General features: G+C 44.5%; 1 protein-coding gene across 1 annotated transcript; it reads right to left on the reverse strand.

Annotated features, from left to right (window-relative positions):
* Window positions 1-52: 52 nt before the first annotated feature.
* On the reverse strand, window positions 53-15,938 carry LOC139748256 (angiopoietin-related protein 7-like). The gene is made up of 11 exons (XM_071661190.1): window positions 15,789-15,938; window positions 15,314-15,400; window positions 14,252-14,363; window positions 11,257-11,373; window positions 10,375-10,510; window positions 9,278-9,370; window positions 8,261-8,332; window positions 5,942-6,108; window positions 4,553-4,679; window positions 3,826-3,938; window positions 53-2,261 (listed from the first exon to the last, which is right to left on the reverse strand). The coding sequence occupies exons 1-11, from the start codon at window positions 15,789-15,791 to the stop codon at window positions 2,014-2,016; spliced, it is 1,275 nt and encodes a 424-aa protein (XP_071517291.1). The 5' UTR covers window positions 15,792-15,938; the 3' UTR covers window positions 53-2,013.
* Window positions 15,939-16,702: the final 764 nt, after the last annotated feature.

Here is a 16,702-nt window from a genome sequence, read left to right on the forward strand (position 1 = left end):
GAATATATGGATATTGATATAATCTTTGATTGTCTCGTTTTATACATATATATCATTTTATTATTTATTTATTTTATTTCATTTCATCTCTACAGTTGCCAACCTTTCTGGTTAATAAATTTTTTATTTTGTCAGCTACAAACTTATGGACACGAGCAAATGCCATTGGTCACGTGATGATATGTTTAGGTCAGAGGTTGTAGGATGTTTAGGTCAGATGTCTGTAGGACCAGCGTACTCATGGGTCGTGATGTTTCTGCTGAGAGGGCTCTATGTTTTTTATCATCTTATTTTGTGCTGAGTGACCACAGCGTCTTGCTCAAGGGGTTCATGGGATTATTGCTCATGCCTTTTCGTCAGTGGCATCAGCCCAGCCTGGATTTTGCGAACGCGATAATGACCTGACGTTCCGAACTATAGTAATAACTGCCGATCACAAGTCTTCTTGTTTGAGTCTAACCCGAGAGGAAAACCGAGTTGTTGGATTTCGTCCTTAATATATACACATAGGCGCCACCAGCGTTTTCGTTTTCCCCATCGACGTCTTTCATGAATCTTGCTCGACTTTGAGGAGGTGGTGTGTTGACTTTCAGCTTGAGTTTACAGGGGAGTCGAACTGGACACCGTAGGGTTGTCCAGGTGTACACAGTTCTTGATAGTGGAAAGGTGATGGGCAGATAGAAAACGAAGAAGGTGATTAGGCAGATAGAAAACGAAGAAGGTGATTAGGCAGATAGAAAACGAAGAAGGTGATTAAGCAGATAGAGAACGAAGAAGGTGATTAGGCAGATAGAAAACGAAGAAGGTGATTAGGCAGATAGAAAACGAAGAAGGTGATTAGGCAGATAGAAAACGAAGAAGGTGATTAGGCAGATAGAAAACGAAGAAGGTGATAGGCAGATAGAAAACGAAGAATGTGATTAGGCAGATAGAAAACGAAGGTGATTAGGCAGATAGAAAACGAAGAAGGTGATAGGCAGATAGAAAACGAAGAAGGTGATTCGGCAGATAGGAAACGAAGAAGGTGATTAGGCAGATAGAAAACGAAGAAGGTGATTAGGCAGATAGAAAACGAAGAAGGTGATTAGGCAGATAGAAAACGAAGAAGGTGATTCGCCAGATAGAAAACGAAGAAGGTGATTAGGCAGATAGAAAACGAAGAAGGTGATTAGGCAGATAGAAAACGAAGAAGGTGATTAGGCAGATAGAAAACGAAGAAGGTGATTAGGCAGATAGAAAACGAAGAAGGTGATTAGGCAGATAGAAAACGAAGGTGATTAGGCAGATAGAAAACGAAGAAGGTGATTAGGCAGATTGTAAACGAAGAAGGTGATTAGGCAGATAGAAAACGAAGAAGGTGATTAGGCAGATAGAAAACGAAGAAGGTGATTAGGCAGATAGAAAACGAAGAAGGTGATTAGGCAGATAGAAAACGAAGAAGGTGATTAGGCAGATAGAAAACGAAGAAGGTGATTAGGCAGATAGAAAACGAAGAAGGTGATTAGGCAGATAGAAAACGAAGAAGGTGATTAGGCAGATAGAAAACGAAGAAGGTGATTAGGCAGATAGAAAACGAAGAAGGTGATTAGGCAGATAGAAAACGAAGAAGGTGATAGGCAGATAGAAAACGAAGAAGGTGATTAGGCAGATAGAAAACGAAGAAGGTGATTAGGCAGATAGAAAACGAAGAAGGTGATTAGGCAGATAGAAAACGAAGAAGGTGATTAGGCAGATAGAAAACGAAGAAGGTGATTAGGCAGATAGAAAACGAAGAAGGTGATTAGGCAGATAGAAAACGAAGAAGGTGATTAGGCAGATAGAAAACGAAGAAGGTGATTAGGCAGATAGAAAACGAAGAAGGTGATAGGCAGATAGAAAACGAAGGGAGCAGGAGAATTCCACAGTTTGGCTGCTACAATAGAATGAAGTAGCGTAACGGCCAGCCCTCGTCTACCTTGGTCGGCTTCCACGCGGAAACCGAGGGAAGAAACGGCATCGCACACCCCATCCTCATCACCCTTGAAGATTGTGGTCGTGGCAGGAGTAGCCGTTGAAATACACCGACTTTGTGTGGATGTCGCAGATGGTGGGCCTGATCTTCATCTGCATCCAGTAGCCCACCAGGGGGACCTTCGTGTTCTGCACCTTATACGGGCAGTTGATCTTCAGCGACCCGTCTGCCGCATGCTGTACCGTCGGGTCCATCGCGCTGCACGAAGAGTACCACCAGCCTCCCTTCTTGACCTGCGCACAGTTCTTACCTGGTATTGGGTGAAACGGACGGTGCATCTGATTCTCGTCTGGTCCGGATTTTTGTATGGATTAAGCCTTAATTCTAGACTAGATTGGGTGGTCGGCTGAAAGAGTATGTCACCCAATCGTAACTCGGGTGCAATCCTGATTTTGTTTAGGTGACTGGATACAAGCGACGGGAGGTGAGTTTTGAGTGGATTAGGATAGGACAGGTGGAGGGGGACGTATGTTACCGAGCCTTGACTGGATCAGAATGCTGACGTTTTACAATAGTGGATTGCATATCAGCCGAGGCCGAAGGAAAGAAAGATGTATGCAGGCTTTTCAAGGCAAGATGGGGGGATCTTATGAAATGACGTCTAGATGTTGGAAGCACAGGGAGGGACCAGACGTAGATAGATAGAGTGTGTATCTGAAGTCAAAGGTACTTATTCGAGGGTAAGAATTATGATGAACTTGTAAGGCGTGAGTTATTGAAGGTGACAGTGATGGATTGACATGTTCCAGCAAAAGTTATGACACAGGTTATGGACACGGCGAAGGGAGATAATCATGAATGAATGAACGTATTGGACTAACTTTATGAAGAAAAGTTGTGAGTGATAATTTCATAATGAAGTTATAGAGCTTAGTAACCTATTATTATACAAGCCCAGGACCCATTCCCTGGGACCTCCTGCAGCTTCAGGGCTGCACCACAACCAGGAGCAGGGAGAGGGTGGACTCCTTTTGTGTGAAAAGATTGTACTTCGATGTTGCAGCCTTTGCGAAGGGCAAACTTTACACTGGAGGCATGTCCATAAGCAGGCGGGGTCTGGCAACACCATAAGCTATGATTATAAGGTAAAGTGATGAATAAGAATCATGAATGTGAAAGTACTGAACATGAACATCAGTTACTTAGGAAAGTGATGAATAAGACTCATGAATGTGAAAGTACTGAACATGAACATCAGTTACTTAGGAAAGTGATGAATAAGACTCATGAATGTGAAAGTACTGAACATGAACATCAGTTACTTAGGAAAGTGATGAATAAGAATCGTGAGAGTGAGAGTGCTGAATATGGGTTTAGTTATAAGGAAAGTGATTGATAGATAAGAATCATGAAAGTACTGAACGTAAACTACAGTCATAAGGGGAAGGTGATGAATAACGATCGCGAAAGTGACATGACCGAACATGAGCTACAGTTGGAAGGGAAGGTGGTGAAGAACAATGAGGTAAGAGGCTAAACACAGAGCAGTTGGAAGGGAAGGTGGTGAAGAATCATGAGGTAAGAGGCTAAACACAGAGCAGCATATTGAACAAGAACCACACACACACACACACACACACACACACACACACACACACACACACACGTTTGTCTGAAGGTACTGATGGAAGATGAAAATGGAACAGTGAAAAAAAAAAAGAAAAGCAACGAGCAGTGTCACTCGCGAGATAAAGATCCGAGATGATTCAGAGGACACTGACGGTGAACAGGAGAGGGAGAGAAAGAGAGAGAGAGAGAGAGAGGGAGGGAGGGAGGGTGAGGTGTGTAGGAGATGTTGGGCCTGGCGGACTTACTGGTGGTGCCGTCGTTGTCAACGTCGAAGGTGGAGAAGAGCCGGTTGTTCTGGGGCGTGATGCAGTTGTCGATCATGCTGTTCGCGTTGTAGTTGCTGGCCTGCAGTTTGTACCTGTGGGGGGAGAAGGGCGGGCGTGGCAGCACCACACACACACACACACACTCTTTTAGTACTCGTTGGCACACGCGACGCTCAGGGGTTTACGCTGGTCATACCCTGGCAACAGTGCCATCCACACCAGTCTGACACTTCCCGTCCTGGCAACAGTGATATCCACACCAGTCTGACACTCCCCGTCCTGGCAACAGTGCCATCCACACCAGTCTGACACTCCCCGTCCTGGCAACAGTGATATCCACACCAGTCTGACACTTCCCATCATGGCAACAGTGATATCCACACCAGTCTGACACGCCTCATAATGAGTTCAGAAAGAGAGGGATTAATCTGAGCTCCTCAGATGCCTTTACAACATGAGGTTCGTGCATTCCCAAATGCAAGATTGCATAACCGTAAGCACAGACTGCATCACACACACACCCACACACACACACACACACACACACACACACACACACACACACACACTGCGAAAGTCAATGATATAGTGATAAGGAGAAATAAGAATATTGAGAGAGAGAGAGAGAGAGAGAGAGAGAGAGAGAGAGAGAGAAGTATAGTGGTAAAAGGAAGCAGACGGTACTCAGGTAAGGAGCTCCCCTCACTTGGTATCTTCGCCCAGGACCCGGAACGCGGGCCACTCCCCCCACTTGCGATTGCCGTCGGTGGTGATGAAGTCCAGGCGGAGTCTGTAGGCCCGGGAGGTGGTCATGGCGAAGAGGTTATCATTGCCTGCAAAACAGAGGACGCGAAGGTCAGAGGATATCAAGGTCGCCGGAGGAGAGGACACGAGGGTCAGAGGACATCAAGGTCGCCGGAGGAGAGGACGCGAGGGTCAGAGGACATCAAGGTCGCCGGAGGAGAGGACACGAGGGTCAGAGGACATCAAGGTCGCCGGAGGAGAGGACGCGAGGGTCAGAGGACATCAAGATCGCCGGAGGAGAGGACACGAGGGTCAGAGGACATCAGGGTCGCCAGAGGAGAGGACACGAGGGTCAGAGGACATCAGGGTCGCCGGAGGAGAGGACACGAGGGTCAGAGGACATCAAGGTCGCCGGAGGAGAGGACGCGAGGGTCAGAGGATATCAAGGTCGCCGGAGGAGAGGACGCGAGGGTCAGAGGACATCAAGGTCGCCGGAGGAGAGGACACGAGGGTCAGAGGACATCATGGTCACCGGAGGAGAGGACACGAGGGTCAGAGGACATCAAGGTCGCCGGAGGAGAGGACACGAGGGTCAGAGGACATCAGGGTCGCCGGAGGAGAGGACACGAGGGTCAGAGGACATCAGGGTCGCCGGAGGAGAGGACACGAGGGTCAGAGGACATCAGGGTCGCCGGAGTACACATGAAGTTGGCAGAGTCAGACGGACAAGAAGGTGACAGGAAAACACGAACTAGGCATCACCCGTAGCCCTTTGAATGCCACGATACATCCCACAGGTATGGTGATGACTTTCATGCCTTAAAGACGTTAAGGGTCAGGGCACATGCCCGGGGGGCATCACTCCAGAGGTTTACACCGTCGTGCTCGATTGATCGTACTCACCTGAACATCAAGAGACAACTGAGGGAACAGAGGGCTCTGCATTGATCATGATGATGATCATATCTTCTACATAAGATCACATCACTCCCCCCGGAGCATGATTGCCTGCAAGGCGTATGGCTCGATCTCCATCCCTTCCATTGAGAGTGCATGATAAGTAATACCCTGACAGACAGAGAGAATCAGCGCTGATGATGAAACCTAGTAGCTTTGTGAGAAGTTCTTATTAAAGACTCGTTCTAAAGACCTAAAGGGCGAGGCATGGCATCTTGGCGAACCTTCTATTCCAACTCCCGGACGGGAAAGAGTCGGTCAGCGATGTTCCGGTGGTCGGGTTCGCTCATGAAGGCATGACAACAACCGGAGAGAGAGAGAGAGAGAGAGAGAGAGAGAGAGAGAGAGAGAGAGAGAGAGAGAGAGAGAGAGAGAGCCACAGGAACTAACGTACCGAGCCAGTACTCGCCCGAGGCGTTGCCGAAGCCGTTGCGGTAGTCGCTCCAGTTGCGGTTGAAATCCTCGCGCGACGTGTCGTTCCTCCGAGCTAGGAACACCGTCCAGCCTCCGCCGTCCGTCTCCATGTCGCACCACACCGACACTGGCTTGCTGCACCTGCACCTGTCGACATCGCCTCGTTGATTGGGGCTCTCTCGTAAGATTCCAGCGAGATAGATGGAGGGTCAGCGTGTTTATTGTCCCTGGTTCCAGTAATGTAGTCGCGAGTCAGTTGCGACTAACAGGAGACTTCAAAACAATTAAATGGATTTGATTGTGATAAGTCTGTTCTTTAGAATGCAATGGAGTCCTTATTGAGGCTCTAGGTAATGCTTTAATGGCACATGTAGGTATGATGGTGAAGAAGATTAGGGCATCAGTCCTGCACCAATGTAATATGTGTATGAGCAAGATTAAATGCATTTACCTACGTGAATATATGACAGATTATATGGAGCCTTGTCGACTTGTACATTTTAACAGGATGCCGCTTGATATATATATATATATATATATATATATATATATATATATATATATATATATATATATATATATATATATATATATATATATATATAAAATACATATTCGCTATTTCCCGCTTTAGCGAGGTAGCGTCAAGAAAAGAGAACTAAGCCTTAGAGGGAATATCCTCACTTGGCCCCCTTCTCTGTTCCTTCTTTTGGAAAATTAAAAACGGGAGGGGAGGATTTCCAGCCCCCCCCCCTCTCCCTCCCCTTCCAGTCGCCTTCTACGACACGCAGGGAATACGTGGGAAGTATTCTTTCTCCCATGTCCCCAGGGATGATATATATATATATATATATATATATATATATATATATATATATATATATATATATATATATATATATCCCTGGGGATAGGGGATTAAGAATACTTCCCACGTATTCCCTGCGTGTCGTAGAAGGCGACTAAAAGGGGAGGGAGCGGGGGGCTGGAAATCCTCCCCTCTCATTTTTTTTTTTTCAAAAAGAAGGAACAGAGGGGGCTAGGTGAGGATATTCCAAAAAAGGCCCAGTCCTCTGTTCTTAACGCTACCTCGCTGACGCGGGAAATGGCGAATAGTTTAAAAGAAAAGAAAAAAAAATGTATATATATATATATATATATATATATATATTTATATATATATATATATATATATATATATATATATATATATATATATATATATATATATATATATATATTTTTTTTTTTTTTTTTTTCATACTATTCGCCATTTCCCGCATTAGCGAGGTTGCGTTAAGAACAAAGGACTGGACCTTTGAGGGAATATCCTCAAATGGCCCCCTTCTCTGTCCCTTCTTTTGGAAAATTAAAAAAAACGAGAGGGGAGGATTTCCAGCCCCCCGCTCCCTTCCCTTTTAGTCGCCTTCTACGACACGCAGGGAATACGTGGGAAGTATTCTTTCTCCCCTATCCCCAGGGATAATATATATATATATATATATATAATTACATGTTAAAATTGTATGAACCACTGCTGAAGTGCGGTTTCACCTTCATACTATCATCATGGACTAGTGTGATCATCATATCTCTCTATCTATCTATCTATCTATCTATCTATCTATCTATCTATATATATATATATATATATATATATATATATATATATATATATATATATATATATATATATATATATATATATGCTGTACATAAAGGACGAAATCTAGTGTCTTTTTCTCTTAACTCTCCCATTCCGAGTTATATCGCTAAGGTGTGAATATTTTTGATATTAGATTTACTCGTGTATAGGAAGTGAAATCAGTTCTTTGTTTCATCCTGACTTACTCTTGCATTTGAAAGCTTCGACCTTGGAGCTGCAACACCTGTTCTCACCCTCTTCGAGCAGCCCCCCTCCTCCTCCCCCTTGCTACACCCCTCCTCCTCATCAGGGAAGTTGGTTTACGTAACCTGCAACGAAGTAGTCAAGTAAACAAGCCATGGAAGAGTATACAGGAGGTGGCTCAGATGCATCGCTTGAAGATGTTGGACACCCACGTCCAGCGAATAAGACCTCACACTTCTCGTAGTTTGAGAGAGAGAGAGAGAGAGAGAGAGAGAGAGAGAGAGAGAGAGAGAGAGAGAGAGAGAGAGAGAGAGAGAGAGAGAGAAACTCCCGCCAATTAACTCTTGACAGTCCCGACCATGAGGTGCCCGTCTTCGTCCGAGGTGTTTTCCATATCAACGTCACAGGCGAGCGCTTCACACGAAGGACAGAGGCGCACGAAGGACGTACCTGAAGGGGTAGATCTGGTAGACCCCGCTGGTGTTGTAGCCCATCACCAGGTAGTCCGAACAGTCATTGGGTCTGTGGGTAATAACATTTGTTAGAAGAGCTGTACCAAGCTCCGGGCAGGGAGAAGAAAAGAAAAACAAGTTTACACACACACACACACACACACACACACACACACACACACACACACACACACACACACGCGTTTCACAGACGAATATGGTCTGTAGGGTCCTGGAAAAGATACCCAGAAAGCAGATGGATGACTTTCCACAAAGGAGGAATTACCTAAGTGAGGGACATGCAGATTTTAGGAGAAGGTCATGTGTAACGAAACCCCTGAGACTTTTACGAGAGAGTTCGCTTTGTCTTGGACTTCAAGGGAAGACTGGGTGGACTGTTTACATCCGGACTGTCTGAAAGCATATGACATTGCATCGCACGAGAAGCTGATCACAAGGAGGGAATGAGGGAAGAACGCCTCTGATGGACAGAAGATTGTCTAAGTAGAAGGGAACAGAGAATGCATGTCCGTGGAGCTTTCTCAAAGCATGGTTCGGTCACTGGCGGAGTACCGCAGGGTTCTGCGCGGGGACCACTTATCTTCATCTGGGTAAATGATTACCCGCCTGAAGGTATAGGCTCCAACCTGATTTTTGTCTGCCGATGATGCTCAGGTCGTGAAGGGAGTGAAATGCATGGAGGATTGCGCCACCTTTACAAAGGGATCCTGACTTGTCTGTCACCTGTCGCCCAGAGTCCCATCCCAGAAGAAGGGTTAAGGAGACCCACTTTCTGGTGGCAGATATTTGAACTTCATTCAGTAGATGAGGAAGTATTTAGCAAGCTGTACATATTATTCATAAGGCTGAAATTAGAGTATGCTTCTTAGGTTTGGTCACCGCACCTGAGAGAGAGAGAGAGAGAGAGAGAGAGAGAGAGAGAGAGAGAGAGAGAGAGAGAGAGAGAGAGAGAGAGAGAGAGTAGGGTGGATATAAAGGTAAGCTAGACGGGTACCTAAGGACATTAGCTGCTTGGTGGGTCTGGCCTCGTCTCGAAGGATTGTAAAGCGTTTCTAAGTTGTTCGATGCTTCCGGAGGAGAGTGCTGGCTGGAACAGGTAAGGTACGCTATGTTAGTTACATGGCCAAGAGATGCTGTATTTATTTCAGTGACGTAGACATGAACGAAGAGTTTAATTTGGACAACTTAACAGTGATTGAATATACACATCAAATTGCCTGTTATGACTTCCTTGAAGGCACAAGGTATTATCATAAAGACAGAATTGACTTCTCAGTATTGAGTAATTATATATATATATATATATATATAAAGAGCGTGGTTGAGAGAGCAGAAGAGGGTGTTTTGAAATGGTTTGGGCACATGGAGAGAATGAGTGAGGAAAGATTGACCAAGAGGATATATGTGTCGGAGGTGGAGGGAACGAGGAGAAGAGGGAGACCAAATTGGAGGTGGAAAGATGGAGTGAAAAAGATTTTGTGTGATCGGGGCCTGAACATGCAGGAGGGTGAAAGGAGGGCAAGGAATAGAGTGAATTGGAGCGATGTGGTATACAGGGTTTGACGTGCTGTCAGTGGATTGAATCAAGGCATGTGAAGCGTCTGGGGTAAACCATGGAAAGCTGTGTAGGTATGTATATTTGCGTGTGTGGACGTGTGTATGTACATGTGTATGGGGGGGGGGGGGTTGGGCCATTTCTTTCGTCTGTTTCCTTGCGCTACCTCGCAAACGCGGGAGACAGCGACAAAGTATAAAAAAAAAAAAAAAAAAAAAATATATATATATATATATATATATATATATATATATTACGTTTGAAATAAGTTTAGCTACTTTTAACATATAGATATGGTGGGTCATAATGTCATATATGCCTCTGTGTTTATCTTTCTCAAGTCTGTATGTTGCATTTTGGTGAGGGCGTTGGGTAAAGAATTTAAGTTACCGTGTCATGTACACAACAAAGATGCCAGCCAGTTCACTGAATGAGATAATTAGAGTGTGTTACTATTATGGTACGTTGCGATTTCCCTGTGGCGTGACCCCGGGCAGTGTGGTAGGTTTGGCAGTGTGAGAGGGTGGTAAGCCTACCGGATCTGGGTAGACCTGGTGGTCCTCACGTATTCCTGTCGACCCTCCAGCATAATGAGGCGCTCCTCCAGCCGTGCCTTCTCGTTGTTTAGGGCGGCCAGCCTAGCCACATTGAGGGCGTCCCTTTCCATCAGCTCTGTCGGGAGGCGACACCATCTGTTAGTAGTTGTACTGCCGATGCGACGTCACTCGTCAACACACTGGTATAATAGTGTCAGGGCCCACGCTTAAAAATCGCATGATCGACATTTGACAAACCTGAAAACGCCTGGCAGATGTCTTAAGATTATTTAAACAAATAGTTAATTTCGCCTGTATCACCAGTACCGTATATGTGTCACGATGCGAACAACAATATTTTGAGTGACAGTGTATTGTATGCCAACATGTGAATTAAGTTGACTGATTGAAATGCGGATATCGTAAATGAACAGATGAATGAAATCCTGTATGTTGGAATGAAAAGTCTGCGACACATTTGTTGTGGTTGTATTAGAATCACCGTTCAGCATCTTTATCATGCATTTCGCTGATCACAACTCTATAAAATGAAGCGTCAACTTACACAAGTTTTTTGAGAGCCGTTGTTCTAGTCTCTGATGACGTCGACCTGAAGGACAAGGACACAGTGAAAGACGTGAGGAACGGTGGTGCAGCTGATGCCCAGCTTATGAAAGTGTACTTAAGCCGGGCTAATAGGGGTGAGGAGGAACCCAAAGCTACAGATGATCCGTCGGTCGTGTTGTGAGGGGATAAGGCAGCAGGGTTTGAGGAGGGTGTAATTATACGAATGGCCACGGCGGAGGGGAGAGGAAAGGGAAGGGGAAGTATACGTACACAACTAGAAATGGTTGCAGGAGGCCACAAGCGCAGGTAACTTACCTCTATTTTGTAGCTGTATTGAGGAGAAGCGGTTGAGCGCCAGGGAGAGGAGGGGTTTGGAGGCCGCCATGTTGTACTCACTGGGTACGTCAACCCGCCCACTCTCTTCCTGTTGCACTGTGGGTAAGACGCAGACTGTAGTGATTATGGCACTGTCAGTGCACTGGCCATGGTGTTGCATTACAGTTGTACTACTCTGAACTGGATTCACATTCTCAAATATCACGTAATGATTTCATGTTTACATTATTACCAAAGTCTGACAGCCTCGTTAGTCCATATTACCAAAGTCTGACAGCCTCGTTAGTCCATCCAGACAGTCTCATAGTGTAATATATATCATAATCTAAGCTGAGACAAGTATGTTACGGCCTTAAATATAACGTACCTTTTTTTTTTTTTCCTACTGCAAAATGTATCGTACATCTCTTCAGAATCATCCTCTCAACTTGTTCCATATTTCCATTCCCTCTTGTACCTTACATCGTAGCCTCATATTCACTGTTGCATCCTAGTACTATTAGTCCTAGCAGCAGTAATATCCTAACGCTTATTTATTCTCTATGTATGATATCCTACACCTGTATATATTTCGTCGTGCCACTTTATATGTTTGTTGGCGTCTTTGATACCATGTCTTTCCAGTAGCTCCTACTCAAACTTTCATTGTGATATTATTCCCTGATTGTCCTGCGTGTTTTGTCTCGACTTCAATCGATAAATCTCTGATCAGTCCAAGGTTTTTTTTTTTTTTTCAGGCATACAAAGGACTGTTGCATCTCTTCCCTTGTTTTCCAAATTCTTAACACAGCATCTCATTGCGTTAGTGAGCACTCGTCCGTGTATTTATTAAACCTTTCTTGTCATCATTTTTGTCAAGAACACATTCAGAGTCAGTTGTGTGTAGCACGTTCAGAGTTCAACTCTCTTTCTTATTATCATTTTTGTCAAGAACACATTCAGAGTCAGTTGTGTGTAGCACGTTCAGAGTTCAACTCTCTTTCCTCTTTGAGAGCCTCATTTATAGGAACCAGTTTTGTCTGTGATAAGGACAATCTATCACTCGGTCGACCACATCGGTTATTCCAAGACCCACTTCTCTGTGTGTCACAAGTTCCATTACATTCCTTATATTTATCTTGCACACCTTCAAGTCATTGTAACAAACATACAGCTGTTTTCAATGGCATAGATCTCTGCAAAATCAGGAGACCTTGGCTACTAACGGGTAACGCTGACAGCATTCTTTTTTTTTTTTTTATCCATTTCAGTTATTTTTTCTGGATATCCCCCCCCCCCTCACTGATGCATTTTCTCCCGATCCATTTTCCCCTTGGACCTTCCTATTTCGAGCTCACTAATTAATCCTTCACACGCAGCATCATTAAATCTCATATTTCCAAGTCTTTTACATCCTGTCATTACATTTCTTTGCCGTACAATATTCCTTAATTTCTCTGTCTCAGTTTCTTCCATTTGACTATCATGATTTCTTCACCTGGATGGATTATTGATAATCATAATTATATCTGTGCCTTTTGACTTGTTCTTCATAATTTTTGGCAAGTCCCAAAGTAGTTTAGCCAATTAATGACGTGATCCCAAATATAAATAGATCCCAAATAACTCTTTGATATTCAACAGTAGATTCATACGCTGAACATTTTAAAACCTCGCACATTTCCTCTGCCTCCTCTTTAAGTTGCAGTACTTCAGTTAGTCATTAATTGACACGGTACCAAATACTATATACCCCAGATTTTTTTTTTTTTTTAACCATTCCATGTCATAATTACCAGCCCATAACATTACCTCTGGGAACTTTTTGCTCATTAGAACGTGACATCAGTTTTCTCATTGGATTTCACCATTCAAGGCACCTCCTTGCATCACGTAGAGGACTCCCAATCAAACACGGTATCATCAGCGTATCCTGCAGTGTTATGACAGCAGAAGGAAAGCACGCCTCCCTGTTGGGGGTATCAATTTTGTATCATATTCGCTTGAGTACCACGCACACCCTTGACGGTTCTTCCACTCGACTCAAACTCTGTCCCTTTTCAGGAAACAACCTCTCAACAAACTCGTCCGAGGTTAACATGGTATTAAACTTGATCGAATACTCGCTTAAAAAGTCAGTGCGAGTGGAGTCTTTGCCTGCATCTAAAGGTTGACGGTGATATCATGTTTTTTTGTCCCCTTCTCCCCACGAAACCATTCATACTCAAAATGAAGCCCACCTCATCCCCTTCTCCCCACGAAACCATTCATACTCAAACTGAAACCCACCTCACATAACATATCCACCGGCGTATGTGAAAGTGGTGGACGAGTGTGAGATGGACGGTGTTGTGGAGGTGGGTTAATGATGAGTGGGTGGTGTGCGATGGGTTTTGAGTTTAAGGGTGTGGTGGGCGGAGGGTATTGTGGTGGGAAGGTTGTGTTGCGGTTTTTGGGTCAGCCTGCCACCGTAACAGCTCCCGTCCCAATACTAACCCACTACAACACTGCCTCCACACTGTCCTACCACTGAAACACTCACATCCACCTCCACCTCTCCTCATTCCCACAGTAACGAGTGAGATTGAGTGTGGCGAGAGAAGGGTTGAGTGATAAAACGTGGCTTATGCACCAACTGCTGAGGGCAACAGAACGCAAGTGGCCCGTGGCCACAACGTCCTTGTTGTGTGTGTGTGTGTGTGTGTTAATGTTCTAATTACATCTTTTAGTTAATCATCCCTCATTCCACAGACACTAGTGATATAAGACATTGATGTTCCTTGATATATCAAACTTTTTTTTTTCTTCTAAGCATCAAACGACGGAGGATTTACCTGTTGCCATCAAGAACTTTTCTCGGACTACTTTGCGTTCAGTCGTCGTTCACGCACATGTATCCGGGAGGACCCGAGTGGCCCTGGCTGCGGCCAAGGTTGCGGGAGCCAGCCATGCGAAAGTGTGATGCTGACAGCGCCTCAGCCTGTGTGGGACTCACCTTGAAGTAATGTGTCGTTGACAGCGTCGCAGCCCACCAGATCAGGCATTGCGTTACACAGGGACTCGGTCATCTCCACCAGCTGCGTCATCACCGCCGACGGAACGCGCACCTATTGGGAAAACATAACTCCTAGTATTGTCCTCATCCTCAAAGTTCGTTCGGCACTGTACGACAGACCTACTTCTTTTTTTTCCACCTCACTCACTCCCAGTAGTTTAACATCGACACAGTCACGGTTATTTTATCATCAGTGATCATGACGAACTATCTTAGACCCTTAGATGGTCTTTCCTTTGGCCTAGTCCTTAATGGGTCAAACCAGAGGATAAGCCATCATACCCAGTTGTACCGTTCGTCTTCAAGTGTCGTGTCGTCGTCGTGGTACAAACAAATGGAATAACGGAAGGAAGCCATCAGGCAGCCGATGAAAGTTTGAAGTCAAGTTACTGAGTAATAAACCAATGGCTGCTCCATCCGCTGCTGCCTGATTGACAGGAGCATCCATCTCACTAGAAATCTGTGTTTCCTTACATCAAAGACTTTTACGTCCTGACTGCTCCCGTGTGCAGTTGACGACTGCGCGCGCACGTAGATGGCGTGGTGATTTTTATACAGGACGATCCAGTCTCAAGTAAATTTTATCACTTGAAGTCTCGAGAGTTGCACTAACCATATTCCCACGAGATATTAGGTTTTTTGGTATTTAGAAATGAGTAAACAGTGCTTTTTGAACGGCAGTGTAAGGTTGTTTTACAGGTCTGGTACAAATGTGGCAACAAGAAAATACCGTCCCCGAACGCGCGTGCTCCCATTGCCATAAGGGACTACGGTCAACGTGTGTACGACACGACGATGTTTTCATTCGTCTGCTGAAAGTGACGGTCAAGTCACTCAGCGACAGACGCTAGAGGATGTTCACCATCGGAACTTGACGTTCACATGGAGTCCAGCAACACACACACGAGCAGTGCTAGCTAGGCCTGGGAATGGCCGGACGGATGGACAGCTTCACTTGAAATTTGTATTTTGCTATGTGTGTCTATGAACAGTTTAACTCACCGTGTCATCGTGTACGGCAGCGCTGTGTGTGGCTCCCGTCCATACACCAAGTATCACCACACATGCGTTGGCTAGGCTCCAGGACATCTGGTCAAGTTAAAATCTGGTGAAAGATTAATATATATATATATATATATATATATATATATATATATATATATATATATATATATATATATATATATATATATATATCTTAAATCATATGTTGGAATCAGGTATATTAAAGAACAAATAGTATATCGGATGTGTGTAGAAAAGAATATTCATATGCAGATATAGTTTGGTTTGTATCGAAACCACCTGTTTCAATGCAGAGGATGAAACATTGACGTTACTATAACTATGTGGCAACTGTTGTATCCTTACTGTTATAATACAAGAGGAGAGAGAGAGAGAGAGAGAGAGAGAGAGAGAGAGAGAGAGAGAGAGAGAGAGAGAGAGAGAGAGAGAAGAAAAATAGCTTGAGACTTACCATCCACTGGTGAAGCTTGAAACTCACACGACACGATTGGGGCACGTTGCTTACCCCTCGGCTGAAGCCAGCAGACTGGTTGTGTGGTGCCGGGAGGAGGAAGGTTTTATATTCGTCCCGCAGCCGATGATTCCCCGCCGGGTTACAGGGAATACCACGGCCAAATGCTGCTGGTGGGTGGTGCTAAAGGGGAATTCCTCCTGATAGCTCCGTCCCACCCAGTGATGTCATCGAATTCCCTGTATTATTTGGTAAACTTGTAATTACTCTCCCTTCTAGAACTGCCGGTAAGCATTCTCGTTAAGGTAATCGTATGGATATTATTTCATAAGTTAAGTCCTGCTGCTGAAGGCTTTTTAATTCATTGTTGTTGTAGGGGTTTTATCTTTGTGCTCAAGGGATAAAGTTGTCGTACTCACGGATTTCAGAGGAATAGAATATGGGCATAACATCAGTACTTGCGTGTGTGTGTGTGTGTGTATATATACACACACACACAGTAATAAAGACTGTGTACACATAGTAATAAAGACATAGTATACATATACAAGGTTGACATTTTGACGGGGGCAACACGAGTTACCCGGAGGACACAAAGTAATCATGGGTAGTTGATTACGCCAGCGCCGGGTTCATTTTTCGGAAAGCACCGCTTTGATAAGGAATGGTAACATCAGAGCGTATTCATACGAGCGCCGGGATAATCGTTCCTTATGTTTTTACCGCTAAAATAAGCGCAGAATATCTCGTCGTGAATGTGCCATACAGTGTTTTAAATAGAATTTCAGGCACATATCACAGTTCTGTTTCATAATCGCAAGGACTTCTCCGTTGACTGAAATCAGAAGCAGTATCGGTATGAAGTAAGTCATATATATATAGTCGTGGGAGTTATCGTTGTATAAATGGAAATG

The sequence above is a fragment of the Panulirus ornatus genome, chromosome 5 (assembly GCF_036320965.1).
Source record: "Panulirus ornatus isolate Po-2019 chromosome 5, ASM3632096v1, whole genome shotgun sequence".
NCBI lineage: Eukaryota > Metazoa > Arthropoda > Malacostraca > Decapoda > Palinuridae > Panulirus > Panulirus ornatus.

What these genes read in the sequence shown, in the direction of transcription:
- LOC139748256 (XM_071661190.1), bottom strand. An exon ending in ACCAGGTCTACCCAGATCCG is followed by an intron (nt 9,371 to 10,374) that starts GTAGGCTTACCA and finishes TACCTGTTCCAG; the next exon opens with CCAGCACTCTCCTCCGGAAG. An exon ending in TGACAACGACGGCACCACCA is followed by an intron (nt 2,262 to 3,825) that starts GTAAGTCCGCCA and finishes ACCCAATACCAG; the next exon opens with GTAAGAACTGTGCGCAGGTC.